The 20,845-nt window shown below is 49.7% G+C and overlaps 1 protein-coding gene across 5 annotated transcripts in view; it reads left to right on the top strand.

The window, feature by feature from the left end:
* The window catches only part of RBM19 (RNA binding motif protein 19), a 142,585-nt gene that overhangs the window by 7,360 nt on the left and 114,380 nt on the right, over positions 1-20,845 (top strand). For all 5 annotated transcript variants that reach the window (XM_063647120.1, XM_063647121.1, XM_054443794.2 and 2 more), the window contains exons 6-15: positions 1,050-1,318; positions 3,886-3,966; positions 6,505-6,583; positions 8,944-9,015; positions 10,056-10,259; positions 11,627-11,757; positions 12,653-12,774; positions 13,201-13,297; positions 16,713-16,823; positions 19,013-19,213. In XM_063647120.1, the coding sequence (XP_063503190.1) occupies positions 1,050-1,318; positions 3,886-3,966; positions 6,505-6,583; positions 8,944-9,015; positions 10,056-10,259; positions 11,627-11,757; positions 12,653-12,774; positions 13,201-13,297; positions 16,713-16,823; positions 19,013-19,213 (1,367 nt within the window). The remainder of the gene's footprint in view (positions 1-1,049; positions 1,319-3,885; positions 3,967-6,504; positions 6,584-8,943; positions 9,016-10,055; positions 10,260-11,626; positions 11,758-12,652; positions 12,775-13,200; positions 13,298-16,712; positions 16,824-19,012; positions 19,214-20,845) is intronic.

Below are 20,845 nucleotides of genomic sequence, written 5' to 3'. Positions count from 1 at the left end.
TGATCCCTCTGCAGGTGCATCTGTCTTCACTGATCCTAGTTGTGTATTCAGTCAGTCAGTCAGTCAGTCAGTCAGTCAACAAATATTTCTTGAGCACCTACTATCTGCCAGGCATACTTCAGGCATTGGGACCATGTTGATAAGCAAAAGACAGAAGGGTCTATTCCCCTATGGAGCTGCGATTATGGTTGTAGAGAGAAACAATAAGCAAATAAGTCCACTGCTGGGTATATCATAGGATGATGAATGCTACAGAGAGAAAGCAGGAAAGGGGGACAGGAGAGTTATCAGGGAAGGCGTCCCTGAGGAGGTGAGGGAGTGAGCCTTTGTCCTCAGAAGGGGTTTGTGGTGTGGGGGGAGGCCTGGTGGGCAAGGGAACAATTGCAACACAGGCGGGTACGTGCTTGGTGGAGAGCTGGGCGTCTATTTGGGTCTAAAGGTGAGAGGATGTGCATTTAGTGCAGTTATGCCTGGTAACGTTTCTGCACTAAGTTCACATCCGAGGACCTCAGGGAACTTAGTGGGACACGGTAGGGGAGGGGAGAGGAAAGGGGTTCCAGGCAAGGGAACAGCATCGCAAAGACACAGAGGAAAGGAAAGTGCGTGGGCTTGAGGGGCTCAATGTGGGTTAGGATGGCTTGAGCAGGAGGAGACAGTGGAAGAAGCCCACGCAGCCAGCCCTGATGAAGAGCCTGGGTTTCACCCTGAGCATTCAGAAACCCCTGGAGGGTGTTAAGCAGAGACTGACTGTCCTGTACCTACTCTGTAAAGTGTCACGGAGGCTGCCGTATAGAGGACTGGGAAGACATGGCTGGTGGCAGGGAGCCAGGAGCTCAGTGTGTGGCACAGAGAATATCAAAGCTGCAGTAGCCCTACCCCATTTTGTCATTGCTAATCAGAGAACTCATGGGGGTGCTGGGCACAGGGGCCATGGATATGGTGGGCGTGGTGCCTCAGGCCTCTCACTAGGAGGACCATCTACCATTTGCTGCCTCTGACCTCTGGTTTGCTCATAGCTGTCACTGATCCCAGCTTCCCTGTTTTTCCAGAAGAGGCAAGCCTCGAACCGAAGACAGCTGTGCAGAAGGAGCTGTCAGACATGGATTACCTGAAATCCAAGATGGTGAAGTCCGGGTCGTCCTCTTCCTCGGAGGAAGAGGAAAGTGAAGATGAAGCCGTGCACTGTGATGAAGGGAGTGAGGCTGAGGAAGAGGATTCCCCCACCACCCCAGTCCTGCAGGAAGGAAACAGCAAGGGTGCAGGCCAAGAGCAAGGGATGCCAGCTGGGAAAAAGAGACCACCGGAGGCCAGAGCCGAGGTGCGTGTGTATCCCACAGGTGCCAAGGGAGGAGGTGCGCTCTCCTGCTTGCCCATAGTCCCCACAGCTCCTCTGTTAGGAGAGTGGAATGTTGGGGAAAGAAGCAGCTCTGCAGTCCAAAGGCTCCCGATCTTGGCCCCGCCACTTGCTCGCCTTGTGTTCTTTCTGCATTTCTTTTCTGTTTTTATTTTTATTTTATTTTATTTTTTTTTTGAGACAGAGTCTCACTCTGTCGCCCAGGCTGGAATGCGGTGGTGCAATCTCAACTTACTGTAACCTCCGCCTCCTGGGTTCAAGTGATTCTCCTGCCTCAGCCTCCTGAGTAGCTGGGATTATAGTCACACCCAGCTAATTTTTTGTATTTTTAGTCGAGATGGGGTTTTGTCATGTTAGCCAGGCTGGTCTCAAACTCCTGACCTCAAGTGATCCACTCATCTCAGCCTCCCAAAGTGCTGGGATTATAGGCATGAGCCACTGCACCCAGCCTCTGCATTTATTTTCTGTTGCTAACCTGGGGAGGTCACCTGCCTTCCAGAAATTGCATATAAGTAGGGTGACAACTGAATTATTATCCACACTAAGTTAAAAGTGAGATGCTGGTCCAGTGGGGTGCCAGGCTGTGGATGTAGTTACTGCAGGTCTAATGACTACAGATACAGTGAATAACTATCCTGGGCAAACTGGAGCAGCCCCGGTCATCACACTCACATCCCACCAATGGGGCGGAAGTGAGCTGAGTGATGGCTCTGAGCCTTTATCCTTTGTATTTAGTAACAACACAGGCAGAGGGGTGCAGACCAGTCATCAGCAATCATAGGGAGGATCAACTGAGCCTGCGCTACACACTAGGCACCATGCCTGCCATGCCGTTGCATCTCATCACTGTCTTGAGGGCAGTATTGCTCTTGTTCCATTTTACAGGTGAGGAAACAGGCCTGGAGAAGGAGGGTGCCTCAGCCAGGGTCATGGCTGGGAAATGGTGGGTTCAGGACTTAGCCCCAGGTCTGTGGGGTCTGAAGTCGAGATCATAAACATGGGCACTTCCCCGGAGGTTGGCCAACTCGTCTCTGACCTGGGAGTCCTCTCTGCATCAGAGACAGAGCAGTTTGACATGTTGTCCAGGTCCCTGTTCCCTCCTTTCTCTGTGAAGCATCACTTCTCTCCCTGCCTACCCCTGTATTTTCTTTTTTTTTTTTTTTTTTTTTAGATAGTCTTGCTCTGTCACCCAGGCTGGAGTTGGTGCGATCTCAGCTCACTGCAGCCTCTGCCTCCCGGGTTCAAGTGATTCTCATGCCTCAGCCTCCCGAGTAGCTGGGATTACAGGCGCGTATCACCACGCCCGGCTAATTTTTGTATTTTTAGTAGAGATGGAGTTTCACCATATTGTCCAGGCTGATCTCGAGCTCTTCGCCTCAAGTGATCAACACACTTCAGCCTCCCAAATTGCTGGGATTACAGGCGAGAGCCACTGCACCTGGCCCCAGCCCTGTATTTTCAAATGAGATGAAAGCAAGCTTCATCCTCCTCTTTTCTTTCCTCTTTTCCCCTTCTTCTTCCTCCCTCCTTTTTTTTCTGCCTCTTCTAATTATGCACCCTGTCCTCTTTTTTTCCCCAAAATTGTATATTTCAGCGAGGTAGTAGAGTGTGGGGAAGTCAGAATTATGAGTTCAAATCCTAGCTCCGTCATTTAGTAGCTGTTGGTCCTTGGGTGAGATACTTTACTTCCTTCAGCCTCTTAATTTTCATCTACAAGAAGATACTCATGGTAGCACTGCTCCCTGCCTCCGGTTTCTGACCCTGTGCCTAAGTATATGCTGGAATTCTGGACTCTTCAGGTTTCAGGAAGAGAACCCTCTGGAATGCAGTACCCCCAGCAGGGCTCACTCCTCTCTGCCTACCTTCTTACTAAATACAGGATAAAAGACAGCAGCCCACTGTCAAGCGCAGTCACATTTCTGCAATGCATAGACAAGACTGCTTGTGCTGCGTGAGTCAGCATAAGCTATAAATGGGCTCACATCCACTCAGGGCAGGCTTTGCTCGGAAGTGCATTCAAGTCGGGGCAGGTTTTTTTGCCATAAAAGTTACCAGAAACTTAGGTTTTTCAGAGCTGTTTGGATTCTGGAATTGTGGGAAAAAGATCCTGAACCCATAATCCCCATGGGATTGTTGTGAAGATGTAGTAGATCACTGGCATCTGTAAAGTGCTTGGCTCAGTGTCTGGCACTGATAAGCCCTACATAGTGGTACTGACACCCCTGTTCTTCAGAGCTCCTTCTCATTCCCACCCTGCCCCTCCTTGTGGTCCCAGGGCCCCTGTCCAAGTGCCCATAGCTTGCCAGGCTCTGGTTCCAGCCCTCATCTCAGGGGCACATGGAGACTTGGCATCACCCAGCCCCACCTCTGGCCAGACTCCATGCACGGTAGACATTGATTCTTCCCGGCATTCCCCAGCTCCCCCTGGCAGCAGGCACCTTCTCTGGTACTGAAATGTCCCAGTGTGCCACCTCCTGCAGCTGTACGAAGGGTTAGCGTGGCCACTTCTGTTTGTTTTTCTGATCACTCAGACAGAGAAACCAGCAAACCAGAAGGAACCCACCACCTGCCACACCGTGAAGCTGCGGGGAGCCCCATTCAATGTCACAGAGGTATGTGCTAACTGAGGACAAGGGTCGGCAGCCTGTGGGAGCAGGAGACGAGGGTGGGGAGGCCAGGAGCCTTTGGTGCATGGGGGCATTAGAGTCAGTTGAGGACATGAGCTGGAAGGAATTGGGGGCCAAAAAGGCTGAGAAATAACATCTCCGGCATCGTCAGGGTCAGGAAACAGGGATGGCTACACCAAGACAAAGGAGGTTCTGGTTGCACTCACTACTACCCACACCAGGGTGGGCACACGCTCTGTTAAAGAAAAGGTTGGGGGGGCAGTCAGCCAGTTAATATTTAAGACTTAGTGATCAACACAGTCTCTGTTGTGACTACTCACCCTGCTCTTATAGCGAGGAAGCAGTCTCAGAAAGTAGGTACAAATAAATAAAACTTTAGTTACAAAAACAGGCAGTGGGCCAGATTTGGCCTGTGGACTGTAGTTTGCTGCCTTTGGTCTGTAACAGCAGAAGAACACTTTTAATTTTCGCTCTCCATGAAAGTAATAGAAGTTCAATATAGAAAACTCAAAACCATGTAGCTAAATAAAAAATATTTAAAAATTGCCTGTAAGTAGTATGACTACTAAATTATCATCTACACTAAATTGAGAGTGAGAGGGGTGCTACCCCAATGGGGTGCCAGGCTGTGGATGTAATTACCGCAGGTCTAACGACTCCAAATACAGTGACAACTCATCCCAGGCAAACTAGGGCTGCCCTGGCCAACACACTTGTATCTACCCAGTGACGTCCACTGATACATTTTGGGTGTGTCTTCTTAGATGGTTTTTGTTTTGTTTTCCTTTGTTTTTAGTTTTTATTATTATTATTATTTTGTGTGTGTGTGAGACAGGGTCTCGCTCTGTTGCCCAGGCTGTAGTACAGTGGTGCCATCATAGCTCACTGAAGCCTCTTCTTGGACGTTTTTGTCTTTGTATGTCTAAGAAGCAATCCTTTACTGGGAACTCTTTGGAAACCCCTTTTTCCTCCTCATCACAATATGTCATAGACCTCTGAATATTGAATATACTCTGCTACAGCAGCGTTTTTTATGCTCACGCTCTTCCTTACTCAGGGTAAACTTCTATAGGTTTACCCAGTCCCCTAAATTGGGACGTGGGAGTTATATCCAATTTTTTGCTGTTATAAATAATAAGTCAGTTCCTTGGGATTAGGGGTGAGCAGACTTCGTCTGTAAAGGCCAGATGGTAAAAATGTTAGGCTTTGTAAGCCATTTAATCTCTGTCACATATTCGTTGTTTTCTCTTTTTTTGGTAAATAATCCTTTAAAATGTAAAAACCATTTTAGCTTGCAAGCCATTTAAAAACAGACCATGGTGATATTTGGCCCATGGGCCATAGTTTGCCGATCTTTGCTCCAGATAAATATTCTATGTAGGCAAATGTGTGTACAATTCTAAGGCTTTGGCACAGAATATCAGTTGCCCTCTGGGAGCATTGCTAGTTTATGCTCGCTGTAGCAGCGAGTCTACAAGTGCCCATTTTCCTGAACCCTGGGTATTATTAATGTTTTATCAGTGTGATAGGTAAAATTGGCATCTCATGTTAATTTATATTTTAAATTACTTGTAAGATGGATCATACTCTCCCACATTTGTAGATTGTGTATATCTTGTTGTTGTTGTTTTGAGACAGAGTTTCGCTCTTATCTCCCAGGCTGGAGTACAATGGTGCAATCTCAGCTCACTGCAACCTCCGCCTCCCGGGTTCAAGTGATTCTCCTGCCTCAGCCTTTCGGGTAGCTGAGATTACAGGCACCCGTCACCATGCCCAGCTAATTTTTGTATTTTTAGTAGAGACAGGGTTTCACCATGTTGGCCAGGCTGGTCTCAAACTCCTGACCTCAGGTCATCGCCTGCCTTGGGCTCCCAAAGTGCTGGGATTACAGGCATGAGCCACCCCACCTGGCCAATATATCTTCTCTTTTGGAAAGTGCCCGATCATGTCTTTTGCCCTTTTTTCTCTTGAAGTCTTTATCTGTTCTGGTACTCTATGTTTATAAATTTCTGAATTACAACTTATCAGACTTCAGAGTAGCAAGCATGTAGGTTTTATTAAACTCACTGAGTTGTCTTGTAGTTTTGTCAGAATTCTTTCAGTACCAACCATTCAGAAAATCACATGCTTTAATTAACAAAACAAAAACCACTAGGTGACTACTTGCAAAACTAATACACAAAAACCAAATACTCAAGCTTAATGAGAAGCGAAAAAAGCCAGATTTAATCCCAAGTATATAAAATTATCTAGGGGGGAAACAGTACCTTAAAATGCAGATAGTGACATCGCTATTTTAATGCTGATAGCGATACTGCTATTTTATATTACTCGTTTCTTCTCCAATTTTCTTTTTCAAATTTTCTCCAAGGTAATTGGAGAAGAGATACGTATAAGGAAAGAGAAAAACTAAAGAATGAAACACTTTGTAATCCTTTCTGATTTAGAAATTTGCCCCATGTCTTTTCGTTGGGTTGTACTTTTATTATGTGGTTGGTAAGGGGAAAAAACTTCTTCTTACAGAAAAATGTTATGGAATTCCTGGCACCCCTGAAACCAGTGGCCATTCGAATTGTGAGAAACGCTCATGGGAATAAAACAGGTAAGATCTGGGATGTTTCCAGGCAGGAAAGCGGGTAGACAGTGAAGATTGAAGGTTGGGGTACTTGAATAAGGAAGAAGTTTTAAGGGCACCCGTTTTTCTTCCTCTTTGTGGTTCTCAGTTGTGTGGATGTGGTCAGCCTGGGCAGGTTAAGGCTGCATCTCTTGCCCCAGTCTTTGGTGACCTGGTGTATAGGGATGGAGTTCTCACCTGTGCTTTTCATCCTTCCCTTCCTCATCTTAGCCTTTGCCTATCTCAGTGGGCTCACCTATTACGCTGAAACAAATGCCAACAGGTCCTGGGGTTTGCTAGGCCAAGTCCACAGGCAGCTCTATTGGTGGGCAGGGCTCTGAGTTGCTGAGCATGTGTGGTGTTGCCCCGTGCCACCCTCCCTGCAGGTTTATACTCTGGGCAACCAGGCACCTCCCTTGGCTTCAGAGCCCTGGGTTCTGGTCGCCCTGAGATGAGCAGTGTGGCTGGAAGGCAGAGTGTCTGAGCTCGGGGAGGTGGACACCTGTCCGTGCCTACTTCTTGCTGGCCAGGACACTGTGGGAGATTCAGCAGCTGACTTGCTACTTCTCAAGAGAACCACACTGAGGCCCTGTAGCTGCGGGGAGGCTGGAGGCTGGAGGCTGGAGGCTGGAAGCCGCTGGATGTGTACTCTGTCTTTGGCAAGAAAACACTGGCCTGGGCAGAGCAGTTGAGATCTACCTAGGCTGACATGTGGGGAAGAACGTGTGCTTAAGGGATATTCTCCTCACTGTCATGTTTCTGCATCTCTTCCCCAACTCTCCTCTTATCACGAAAGTCCCACTTACCCGGCTGATCCATTCAGCCACCCATCCTTCTTGCAGACTGATTACAGGGCAGGGTGAGGTCAGGGTAAAGGGCTCTGCCTAAGTGCAGATCTCAGGTAGGAGCCCTATGACCTTGGACAAGGGACTTAGCCTCTGTTTGTGTGTGTGTGTGTGTGTGTGTGTGTGTGTGTGTGTGCGCACGCAGTCAGGTAAACCTGTCTCACCAAGTTGCATGAATGGCTCTGTGTACAGCATTTAGAGCAGTGCTGAGCCCCTGTTGCACACTCCATGAAAGCTGCTGTTAATATTCATGGTGGTGGTGGTGATGGTGCTGGTACCCTTGGTTTTATGGCACTTCAGAGACCAGGGAGGGAGCAGGAAGAAGCATATCTGAGTTGTCAGGCCCAAGAGAAAACCATATTGGAGGCCCCAGAGTTGGAGAGAGCTGGCTGGCATCCAAGCATGAAATGTTGAAAAGCAGCAGAATGTCCCCTGCAGGAGAGCTAGGGAGGAGGCAGGCTGGGCCCCTTAAGCTTTAGGGGCCTCATTAAAGATTATGTGTCTCAGCTACTCAGGAGGCTGAAGTGGGAGGATTACTTGAGCCTAGGAGTTCAAATCCAGCCTGGACAACATAGCAAGACCCAATCTCAAAAAGACTGTAGGCTTCAGTCTGGATGCAGGGGCCCCTGGGAGCTTAGAGCAGGGGAGGGCAGTGATCAGATTTAGGATGGTCCCTGGCAGGTGAAGAATGGGTCCTGGAGCCAGGCGTTTGCCATCCTCTAAGGGAGGATCAGTGGTGATGGGGCCTAGAGTGTGGCCACGGAGAGGGGAGGGAAAAGGATGGAAGATGTTTATGGGGATGGATGAGGTGCCTGGATATAGGAAAGGAGGGCACGGAGGAGTCCCAGAAAGAATCTAAACAGCCTTGTGATTAAAGGCAGAAAACCCAAGGGCTTTGGACCAAGTATTAGACATTGCCAGCTATTAGCCGAGTGCCCCGGGAGTATTTCTTTAATGCTCCAGAAAAGCAGGGGAATGGTCCTCACCTTGTTGCCTCACGGGGTTGAGGCCCAAAGAGGTCAGGAAGCAGAGCCTCTCATGCTAAAGGAAAGACTCCCCCATTTGCTTGGTTTTTTGTGCAAGTCAAGGCCTCTGGTGCCCAGGAGCAGAGTGGGTGTGGAGAAGGTGCTTCCAGTGCCTAGATGGGTCCTCATGCTGCAGCCACAGGCCCTTCTCCAGAGAATGGCTTGGAGCAGGTGCCAGTCGGGGGCAGGGGGGTGAGGCTTGGAGGGAGACAGAAAGGCCTCCTGGGCTTCTGACTCCTGGCGTTCAGCATCTTCATCCACAATACCGGGCTGGGGTCTGTACGCTCCCTGCAGAGGGAAATTTGGCTGTGGGTGGGAGAGAGAGAGAGAGGGAGACCCTTTGTATTTTGGAGATTTGACCAAGGTAGAGGTTTCTCCCTCATTTTCTGCTCCTAGCACAGTATGGGTGTTCCTCTGGGGACCGCCACAAGTGTCTGCAAGGCCTGCAGATTTTACCTCTGTCATTGTCCTCTGTCAGGATACATCTTTGTGGATTTCAGCAATGAAGAGGAAGTGAAGCAAGCTCTGAAATGCAACCGGGAGTACATGGGTAAGGAAGCCCTGGCCACATGCCGTCTCTGTGTTACAGGGTTTCTTCATTCCTTCATTTCCTTTACACGTTCTTGTACCAGCACCATCACCACCACCAAGAATGCAGTGTCTCTGCAGACACTGTTCTAGGCACTGGGGACACGGCAGGGAGCAAACAGACCCAAATCCCTGCCCTTTCGGGGTTGACAGAGAGTAAACTGACTTAGGAGGGAGAGACAGGTGGTTAAATGTGTGATCCGTGCTACAGGGAAACACACAGCAGGCACGGGACCTGGGGAGGACAGGGATTGGAGGAGGCTTAGCTTTAAACAGGGTCCTGTCTGCTTTGGCCTCACCGAGGGGCGACATTGGGACACAAACCTGCAGTTGTGTAGGCTCTGGCTCTACGGACAGGATGTTCAGTAGAGGGAACAGCACGTGCAAATTCCCTGGAGTTGGGAGGTCTTCTGAACAATACCCAGGGATGTATTCTTTGACCAATCCCTGGCCAAGACAAGTGATTTGAATCCAGCCGTCAACCCCAGTGAAGACATGAGTTGTGTTAGAGAAGATGGAGAGCCTTGGGAATCTTGTTAGCAAGTCAGGAGGTGGGTATTTATTGAGCAGCTAGTAGCGCTTGTGCAGGATATGGTGATAATAGCACCCTAATCAGGCACAGGGGCTGTGCGTGCAAATAAATCTTCAGCAGGTAAGTACCCAGGGCTGGGCTGTCACCTAAGACCCTTCCCAAGGCAGAACAGCAAGCAGTGCCAGAGAATACAGTCCAGAGTTTAGAGAATGCATCACTGTGGTCTGGGATAACTCAGGCAGGCTCCCTCCAGGGCTGAAGCTGAACTGGCAGGGTGAGTGAGATTTGGGTTCAGGCCTGGTGTTGGCTTATGCTGCCGCCTCAGGTGACAGGGCAGGTGTTGGGTGCCGTCATCTGCCACCTTGATTGTGTTTTCTGGAAGGCAGCAGAGAAGAGTTTGGAGTCACCAGCAAGCAGTTGTTGGCAAGTTCTTGGCCTCCCCCTGGAGCCCTGACTCCTCTTCATTGCAGGTGGGCGCTACATCGAGGTGTTCAGAGAAAAGAACGTCCCCACCACCAAGGGTGCACCAAAGAATACCACCAAATCCTGGCAAGGCCGGATACTCGGGGAGAACGAAGAGGAGGAGGACCTGGCCGAATCCGGAAGGCTCTTTGTACGGAATCTGCCCTACACCAGCACCGAGGAGGATCTGGAGAAGCTCTTCTCCAAATACGGTAGGGATGTGGCCTCCAGGCCATGGATAGCCCGGCGGCTATGGGAGCTGGGCTCTCACTCTGACGTCCTGGGTTCAAGTCCCAGTGTGCACACGACTCCACATCTCTTGCCTCAGTTTTCTCATCTGTAAAATGTGACCAAGTACCCCTGAGCTGCTGTGAGGATTCAGTGACTTGATGAATGCAGGGATTCGCAGGGCAGGAAGTAAAAGGTATTAATAGCATCACTGGCATCCTTTGCTGTCTGAAATCTCTAACTTCTCCAAATCCAGAATTTAAGCGATTCGGATGACTTTTTTGAGATATTCCCTTGCTGTCCAAAGTCTTGCCACTCAGTATTGGAATTGAGTAACTGTACAGGTTTCACCTGACGAATATACCTACACGGCATTCCTCCATATCTGAACTCTTAATTATGTAAAGTCTTGTTATCCAAGCTGAGCACCAAATAGATTTGATAGTGTCAAGGTTAGTGTTGTTGTTGCTGTTATTTCTCAGGCCATGGGCTTGAGGGCCTGTAGTCCAGTTCGGTCACAACAGGCTGTGTTTGTTTGTGGAGTTACCATTGTTGAAGGGCAGGAAGGGAGGGTTCAGGATGAGGGGAGGTCTTGATACCTTTGAGATCCCTGCAGTGTCTCCCCATGTCTATTCAGAGGCCAGCTGTAGGTTGTGGAGGATCGGAGATGTAGGTTGAACACCTGATGTGGGCCCCGTTGTCAGGGTAAGGATGCCCTGAGTGGAGCATGCCATCAGGAAAATTGACCTGACCCCCAAGCCTGGGGCCTGCCCCAGTGGAACTGTGTGTTCCATTCACCAATCTGCTCACCAGATCCTTCACACAGGCTGGCGTCCTGGCTTACACCTGATGGCTGGGCTCAGGGGGAGAAGCATTCCTCGATATACTGCAAATGTCCATTTGGGAAGGAAAGACCCAGAGAGGGGACGCGGTCACACCCTGGTGTTCAGAGTTGAAACCAATGCAGAAAGGGTGTGCTTTAATTTGAGCATGATGCTAATATCATCATGGAAGACATTTCTTTGGCACTAACTCTAGCAGGCACTGTTTAGTGCACTATGCACGCATTAACGCATTTAGCCCATGACTAGGTACTGTTGTGCTGTTTTACAGATGAAAAGACTGAGGCATGGGGAGGCTTAGTGATTTGCTCAAGGCAGGCTACACGTGTAGTAGGTGGTGGTGCTGGGCTCCAGCCCAGGTATTGTTGTTGTTAGGATAGACACACGTAGGGGACTGGGAAATGACACCCGTGACCTGTGAGGCTGGCTCACAGCTGGTGCTCACCACATTCTTCCCTGGGGCCAAGTGGCTACGGCCCACCAGAGACCGACACTTCTCCTGTCCTCAGGTCCCCTGTCTGAGCTCCACTATCCCATCGACAGCCTGACCAAGAAACCCAAGGGTTTTGCATTCATCACCTTCATGTTCCCTGAGCATGCTGTGAAGGCCTACTCGGAGGTGGACGGGCAGGTATTCCAGGTGAGGCCCCCTCCTGGGCTGGCCAGGAGACTGTGGGGCTCACATGGTTGGGAAAGGCTGTGTGTGTGTGTGTGTGTGTGTGTGTGTGTGTGTGTGTGTGCGCATGCGTGTGTCTGTGTGTGGACACAGGCATCCACTTTGTGGGCCTAAGAAAACATGCAATGGCATACTAAATCACCGCCTCACTCAAGCCACTAGAGGGTAAGAAGTCACGTGAGGACAGTGTCTGATCTGTTCTGGTCACTGATCTGTGGCACCTACACCTGTGTCTGGCACTTAGCAGGCACTGAAAAAATACTCCTTGAATGGATGAATTTGCTCTCCATCTCTATAGATACCACCTTAGAAGAGGAGTAAGAAAAAAAGAATTTTGACAGGGACCTATTAAAATGGCCACAGTGGAATATAAGAAACTTCTCTTTTCCCAGTGTTACCAAGTAATATACTTAGCATACATCCTCAAGCCCCAGGCTGCCTCATCATCCCCCTTTTTCCTTTTCTCATTCATTCATTTATTTATTCATGATTTCTTGACCCGCTTGTTGCCATCAGGCCAGACCTGGCCCCGCCGGCATGGACCTCACATTGTCACTCACTGGTGCAGGGACAGGATGCGGTGCAGGCCTGAGGGGTAGGGAGAGGGCTGCGGGTGCAGGGTTATACACTGATCGAAGTTTCGTGTGTGTAGCTGTGTCAGGTGGCCCCCTCACGACACTGGGATCCTGTATCAGGTGGAAAGAGAGTGGCCACGTTCTACCTGACCTCCCTCCCACCCTCTGGTCAGGGTTTCAGTGCCGGGTCCAGCTTACTCGTGGCAGAAGCCAGCATCCTCCGGCAGGAAGCAGGGCTTACAGGCAAGGCTTCTGTTGACTCCCTTCCCGTCATTCCCATCCAGGGCAGGATGCTCCACGTGTTACCATCTACCATCAAGAAGGAAGCCAGCGAGGATGCCAGTGCCCTGGGATCGTCGTCCTACAAGAAGAAGAAGGAGGCCCAGGACAAAGCCAACAGTGCCAGGTCCTCAGTGCCCCTGAAGCCGCTGAGCTCCAACCCCAACCCTCTGCCACCCTCACCCTGCCCTTTCTAAGCCACCTGGGTCTTCTGACTCTTGATGGGTTTAGTTCATACCTTACCAAGCTTCAGTTTTCTCATCTGTAAAATGGGAGAATAGTAGTGCCTTACTTTTATGGTGCTGTAAGGTTTAAATGAGTGAATGTATGCGAAGTCCTTAGTCCCTGACACAGATGAAGCACTGTTAGGGATGGTCCCTGTCATCATCCGTCTTGTTGTCTTCAGGCCCTATATATGTAGCCCATGATAGGGAAATTGGGGGTACATAGATAGGCAGGCCTAGGAGCCCATTTCTTACAGGATTCGTGTCTGAGAACGAGTTCCCCTCATCCAGCTGCGGTCTGATCTCCCTGTTCTGCCTCTGCCTCTTAGCTCTCACAACTGGAACACACTATTCATGGGGCCGAATGCCGTGGCTGATGCCATCGCACAGAAGTACAACGCCACCAAGAGTCAAGTGTTTGACCACGTGAGTAAAGGCCAATCGTCCTCTCTGGGATCTGGGCCAAACTGAAGGGGAGAAAGAGCAGGAGGCTCGTTGCGCTGCTGTTGGCTGTGAGGCTGGGGCCGCCAGGGCTTTCCTCTTGGGCCTTCCCAGAGGCCTCTGGAATGGAAGGTGCTCTCCCAGCCTTCCCTTTGGAAACATCCCCAGCCAGGCTCCAGCCGTGGCTTCTCATGCCCTGGTGTGGAGCCACCCTGGAGAATGTGATTGACAGTGGTGTTGACAGGTGACATTCCTGAGCCCTCCGCTGGGCCACAAGCATTAGTGCGTGGTACTCGTGGTACTCCTCACAGTGGCCCTGTGAAGTAGGGGTTGTTGTATCCCATTGTCCAGATGAAGAAACCAAGACCCAGGGACACAGTAACTTGTCCAACGTCACAGACTTGCAAAGAGGTGGAGGTGGGAGGACACCAGGTCTGGCCAACTCCGGTGCCTTGGCTCTGAACCACGTCTCACGATTTCCGCAGCCCAGGCAGCCCAGGTCTCTGAAGCCAGAGGAGGGGTCACTGGGTTCCGTTCCTCCTTCTCTCCCAAGTCTAGCCTTATTCCTTCTGACTTCCCCATCCATCCAGCTCCTCCATATCACATAGCTTTAAAAATCAACATGATGTTTTGATAGACATATGGATAGTGAAATGCTTACCGTAGGCCAGCCAATTAACATTTCCATCATCTCACACTTGCCCTTTTTGTGTGTGTGGCAAAAACACCTAAAATCCACTACAAAAGATTTTGCTAGAAGCAGAACTCTCCAGTGTTAACTCTAGTCCTCATGTTGTACATTTATATTAGATCTCTAGACTTACGCAGCTGACATATCTGCTCTTTTGTATTCTTTCTACTTTGGATCCTATATGTGCTTTGTACCATCTTTATAAAAGGATACTTTTTAAAAGGTATATTCAAGTAGGGGTGTGTGTGTGTGTGTGTGTGTGTATATATAAAAATGTGTATATATACACTTTTTTTATATATACGTATATAAATATACATATATATACACATTCTTATATATATATACACATATATATAATTTTTTTTTTTGAGACAGAGTTGTTCTGTCACCCAGGCTGGAGTGCAGTGACATGACCATAGCTCATAGCTCACTGCAGCCTCCCAAATTCTTGGCTAAAGCAATCCTCCCACCTTACCCTCCCGAGTGGCTAGGACTACAGATGCATGCCATCATGCCTAATTTATTTTTATTTTTGCAGAGATGGGGTCTCACTATGTTGCCCAGTCTGGTCTCAAACTTCTAGGCTCAAGTGATCATGCCACCTTGGCCTCCCAAAGTGTTGGGATTACAGGCAGGAGTCATATAAAGTATATTTTCTATATATGAAGTACAAAGTATACTTTGTCTAAGGTACTTTGCAGAAAGCCTGAAAATACCCCCTTCTTTGTATATTTTGTATCCTCATACCTTCTTTTAAAATGCACGCATCTGGGTTGGGCACGGTGGCTCACACCTATAATCTGAGCACTTTGGAAGGCTGAGGCAGGTGGCTCACTAGAGGTCAGGAGTTCGAGACCAGCCTGGCCAACATGGAGAAACCTCATCTCTACTAAAAATACAAAAATTAGCCTTGTGTGGTGGTGCATGCCTGTAATCCCAGCTATTCGGGAGGCTGAGGCAGGAGAATCGCTTGAACCCAGGAGGCAGGTTGCAATGAGCCGAGATCACGCCACTGCACTCCAGCCCAGGCGACAGAGTGAGAGTCTGTCCCAAAAAAAAAAACAAACCATGCATCTGGAGTTAGAGGCAGCTGAGTTCTTCCCAGGCAAACCTGGGAATGTTTTTGACATGGGTGGATTTGGCTCGTAAGCTCCTTGCCCATTGCTGTCCACCAGGCGCTGAAGGTCAGTGCTGTCCATTAGGGAATGTGAGCCACATGTGTAGTTGGAAATGGTCTAGTGGCCACGTGTTTAAAAGGCTAAATGAAACAAACAAAGTTAATATTAATAATATATTTCATGTAACTCAGTATATCCAAGATATTTTCCCTCCCTCCCGAGATGGAGTTTTGCTCTTGTTGCCCAGGCTGGAGTGCAATGGTGTGATCTCGGCTAACCAAAACCTCTGCCTCTCGGGTTCAAGCAGTTCTCCAGCCTCAGCCTCCCAAGTAGCTGGGATTACAGGCATGCACCACCATGCCTGGCTAATTTTGTATTTTTAGTAGAGACGAGGTTTCTCCATGTTGGTCAGGCTGGTCTTGAACTCCCGACCTCAGGTGATCCCCCTGCCCCAGCCTCCCAAAGTGCTGGGATTATGGGCGTGAGCCACTGGGCTGTCCAAAATATCATTTCAATATATGCACAATGTTAAAAAAAAAATTACAAGCTATTATAGTCTTTTTTTCCTCACGGAATTGCATGTGTGTTTTCCACAGAGAGCACTTTGGATGTGTCGCGTTGCATTTCACATACTGAGTGGCTCTGAGGGGCTTGTGGCACTGTGTTGGATGGCACAATTCTAGACCCAGGCCAGCTGGGGGCCTGCAGCCGCTTCAAATCCCCCGAGTACTCTGAGTTCTTGGAATGCAGCAACCCCCCAAACAGGAGCAGTGAGGTTCCTCTGGTGCCTTCCAATGAGGGAAAAGACACTGACACATTAGCAGAGGTGCAATGCGGCAGGCCTGGTGAGGGCAGAAAACAGAAAAGCCAAGGGAGGGATAGGGTGTCACCGCAAGGGTGGGCTGGTCAGCAATGTGACACTTAAGCAGAAACTGAATGGAGCAAGGAAATGTGGGGTAAGAGCTGTGGAGGCCAAGGTCGACAACTGCAGGAGCCCTGCGGTGAGATGAGCTCAGCGTGGGGTGGCAGCAAAGACCCATGTGATGAGGGGAGGGAGTGCAGGAGAGGGGACCCTGGGGTCCCAGATCTACTATGAGAGACCTGGGAAGCCAGAGCCATTGGGGGGCCAAGCGCAGTGGCTCATGCCTGTAATCCTAGCACTTTGGGAAGCTGAGGCAGGTGGATTGCTTAAGCCTAGCAGTTCAAGATCAGCCTGGGCAATATGGCAAAACCCCATCTCTACAAAAAATATAAAAATGAGCTAGATGTGGTGGGGTGCGTCTGTGGTCCCAGCTACTCAGGAGGCTGAAGTGTGAAGATTGCATGAGTCTGGGAGACTGAGGCTGCAGTGAGCCATGATCACACCACTGCACTCCAGCCTGGGGGACAGATATGACAGAGTAAGACCCTGTCTTTCTTTAAAAAAAAGCACAGAGCCGTTGGGGGCATCTGATCAAGGTAGGAAGGTGAGCAGCATCTGTGGAATCCATTTCCATCCCAGCCTCCTCTTCAGGCTGTTGGGAGATGGGAGGGCCAGCAAGTCATCTGGCCGACAGCCAACCAGAACTCTTCCTTTCCTCTCCCACAGGAGACCAAGGGCAGCGTGGCCGTGCGCGTGGCTCTGGGGGAGACCCAGCTCGTCCAGGAAGTGCGGCGCTTTCTCATAGACAACGGGGTCAGCCTGGATTCCTTCAGCCAGGTGGGTGCTCTCGGCGGTGCCAGCCAGCAGCCACTGGAGAGTCGAGAATGGCCTTTCCAGGGGAGACGCAGATGGATTTAAGGATCTGGCCTTCTAAGGACTATTACTGATTTCTAAATTGTCTCTAAAGAAAGGAAGAAATGTTACATGGGCTGAGACAAGTGGCTTCTCTGACCCTGATTCTGTCTGTCCAGAGCCATATACAAGAGGTCTGCCTATAACCCCACAGTTCCCCCACACAGATCAGCACCCCCAACATCTCACTTCCCTACCCAGTGGCTTCCCAGAGCATCTGTTATCTGTTCGGGGACTTTGACCCTTCTTGAACCTAGCAGGGAAGAGTCTAGCACCTCCATGTGCCTGTTCTCCACCAAGTAGCAGGTCTTAGATTTATGGATGACTGCAGCTTAGAGGGCCCCTAAGACATCATGAGACCCCTTCATTTTACAATCTGGGATACCAACGCTCAGAGAGTGGGGAGGTGACTTACAAGCTCAAACAGTCTATATGTGAGAGGAGCCTGGACTAAAACTCAGGGCTTCTGACTCCCAAAACAGCCCTTTCAACAGCCTTCCCAGGCCTTACATTTTTACCTCAAGATGGATGAGGAGGATGGATGAATGAAGATGTATGGGGGATGGGTGGATAGATGGACGGATGGATGGATGGATGGATGGAGGATGAATATGGACTGTGGATGAATGGATGGCTTGATGGCTGGATGGATGGATGGTGGATGAATATAGATGGATGGATGGATGGATGGATGGATGGATGGATGGATGGATGGATGGATGGAAAGGTAGATAGATGGATAAAATAAATATACTAATAGCTAACATTTATTAAGACTCACCAGAGCACTCTTCTAAGTTTACGTGTTTAGTTAGCTCATTTCATCCACATGGCCACTCTGTGAAAGCAGCTCTGCTGTGCTTCCACTCTACAGAAGGAACCACGTCACAGAGGGGGTCACTTCACAGCTTGTCATGGTGGAGCTGAGTTTGAACACAGGCCTTCTGGCCCCAGAGTCTCTCTCTCTAACTGTAACACTGCGGCCTGAGTTGCCCCTAAAAGGCCCACAGGTGCCCAGCCTTTCCCACCTGCAGATGGTTTTCACTCCCCTCACCTCACTCAATCCTCATAGTAACCCTGTGTGGCCTCTATAAGATGGGTGTGACTGTTAGCCCATTTTGCAGATGAGAAAATTGAGGCCCACAGAAACAAGGTAATTGACCCAAGGTCTCAGGTTACATTAGCGGCTGAGCTAAGACATTCCCAGATAGGCCATATGCCTAGATTTTTCCATTATATTTTATTGGAATTATATTTTATCCTCCTCCAATATTATTTTTTAATAAAATTATTGCTAACGTTTTCAGAGTGCTCATATTACATGTACTTTTACTAACCCATTTAATGAAAACTTTTCCTGGAGCGATCCTGTGAAATAGATGCTCTGTCCTTGCTGTCGCTGTGGGAGCCGAGGCATAGTTAAGTACATTTCTCAAGGCTGAATAGCTAGTCTTTTAGTTTGGGTTCTCCCAGAAGCAGATTCTGAGACAAGGATTCAAGGGCAAACAGTATTGGGGGCAATGCAGAAAACCCTGGTGAGAAAGGGATGCAGGGAAGGGAAGGAGCCCAGGGTGCAGAGTGTGCTGCTGCAGTACGCTGCCCTGTGGCTGCCTGGAGCTCTGCCTAGGGGAAAGCCTGCAGCGCTCACACCTCAGTCTCATCCCACCCAAGGACAAGGAGTGCAGCAACTCCTGAGAGCTGTGGGCTGCTCCCAGGGGGCGTTAACTCTGCAGCACGTCCTGCTGGCTGCACGTGGTAGCAGGTGGGCGGTCTGTAGTTCAGGAAAAAAAGCCTTGGTACTGAGATGCAGACCCCAGCCACTGGAAGCCTTGGAAAGTGTGGCCCTGCTCAGGAGTGGAGGAGGGGCTGGGATTTGATCCAGAAGCTCCAGCTTCAGAGTCCCAGGCCTTACCCCCTCTGCAGAGCTGCCTCACAGCCTTGCAGCGAGCATCATGCCAGGGAGGGTCGTTCCTCCTGGGTCTTCCTCCTAAGTGCCTGGTTGCTGAGGTTCCAAATGGAGAGCCTCGTCTGGAGAGCCCCACAATCCCTGCTGGTGTCAGCTGGGGACCCTCCTCCCTCCTGTGGTCCCATGTGTGTGCATTTCCTCTTTGCAGGCTGCAGCAGAGCGAAGCAAGACTGTGATTCTGGTCAAGAACCTCCCGGCAGGCACCCTGGCGGCCGAGCTGCAGGAGACCTTCGGCCGTTTTGGCAGCCTGGGCCGCGTGCTGCTGCCAGAGGGCGGAATCACTGCCATCGTGGAGTTTCTGGAGCCCCTGGAGGCCCGCAAGGCCTTCAGGCATCTGGCCTATTCCAAGGTAGGGCTGCCGGAGACCCAGAGTTGATCTGGAGAAGGACCAGTGAGGTCTGCTTCAAGGGAGAGGGTGCAGTGGGCTATGGATTCACAGATGTGGCACATGGGCGCTCACCCTAAACCACCCGTCACCATCATGGCTGAATATCATCCCTACCGCCTGAAAACCTGTCTGGATGGGAAGAATGGGAGAGGGAAGTTCTTTTTTTTTTTTGAGACGGAGTCTCGCTCTGTCACCCAGGCTGGAGTGCAGTGGCACGATCTCCGCTCACTGCAAGCTCCGCCTCCCGGGTTCACGCCATTCTCCTGCCTCAGCCTCCCAAGTAGCTGGGACTACAGGCACCCGCCACCACGCCTGGCTAATTTTTTTATATTTTTAGTAGAGACAGGGTTTCACCGTGTTCACCAGGATGGTCTCGATCTCCTGACCTCGTGATCCGCCCGCCTCAGCCTCCCAAAGTGTTGGGATTACAGGCGTGAGCCACTGCACCGGGCTGGGAGAGGGAAGTTCTGAACCATCCTCCAGAAAGCATGCCTTGGTTCCTTGCCTGACTCTAGCTTTTCTTTGGCTTTCTTTACCCATGTTAATTTGGATTAACATTTTAATTTTAATTAAATGTTCATTATTTTTTTTTAAAAGTATTTATTTATTTTTAAAGACAGGGTCTCACTCTGCCACCCAGGCTACAGTGCAGTGGCGCCATCTTGGTTCACTGCAGCCTTGAACTCTGGGGCTCAAGCAATCCTCCCACCTCAGCCTCCCGTGTAGCTGAGACTACAGGCATGCACCACCACGCCTGGCTAATTTTTTGATTTTTTGTAGAGACAAAGGTCTCCCTATTTTGCCCAAGAATGAGCATTCTTGATGCTTTTGCAATCTTGTAGCTACAATGAGATGAATGAAAGTCAGTTCTGTAGGTGGGGCTGTCTCCTGGTTCTTGGTTTAGAAAAAAGCCAACAGTTGTGTATTAGTTTACTGGCTGTGGCTGTCACAACAAATTATCACAAGCTAGTTGGCTTCAAACAACAGAAATAGATCGTACCACGGTTCCGAAGGCCACAGTCTGAAATCAAGGTGTCAGCAGGGTTGTGCTTCCTCTGAAGGCTCTAGGGCGTCTGATCTGTGTCTCTTCCAGCTTCTGGTGGCTCCAGGTGTCCCTAGCCCATGGCTGCATCACTCCAGTTTCTCCCTTCATCCTCACGTGGCTTTTCCTCTTCTCCTCTCAGTCTTCCTCCGTATTTTTCTTATAAGGACACTTGTCATTGGATTTAGGGCCTGCCTGAATAATGCAAGATGATCTCATCTCAAAATCTTTCACTTAATGAAATTTGCAAAGATCCTTTTTCCAAATAAGGGCGCACTCACAGGTTCTAGGGGTTCAAGATATAGACATACCCTTGCGGGGCCACTACAAGTATTTTCTGTTTATAAGGCACTTTAGCACTTCGCAGACCTTGGTCTCCCCCAGCAATTCTTAAAGATAGATATTCATGTCCCCCCCAGCAATTCTTAGAGATAGGTATTCATGTCTCCATTTTGCTGGTGAGGAAATGATTTCTCATTCTCTGCCACTTTAACCCCATAATAGTCTTTAGCTTGGGACTCTGTGGCCCCTAAGCTCTCAGGAAGTCAGTC

This window comes from Pongo pygmaeus, chromosome 10, assembly GCF_028885625.2.
Source record: "Pongo pygmaeus isolate AG05252 chromosome 10, NHGRI_mPonPyg2-v2.0_pri, whole genome shotgun sequence".
In the NCBI taxonomy this organism is placed as follows: domain Eukaryota; kingdom Metazoa; phylum Chordata; class Mammalia; order Primates; family Hominidae; genus Pongo; species Pongo pygmaeus.
The sequence above is the reverse complement of the archived record's forward strand: the minus strand, read 5'-3'. Positions and strand labels throughout refer to the sequence as shown.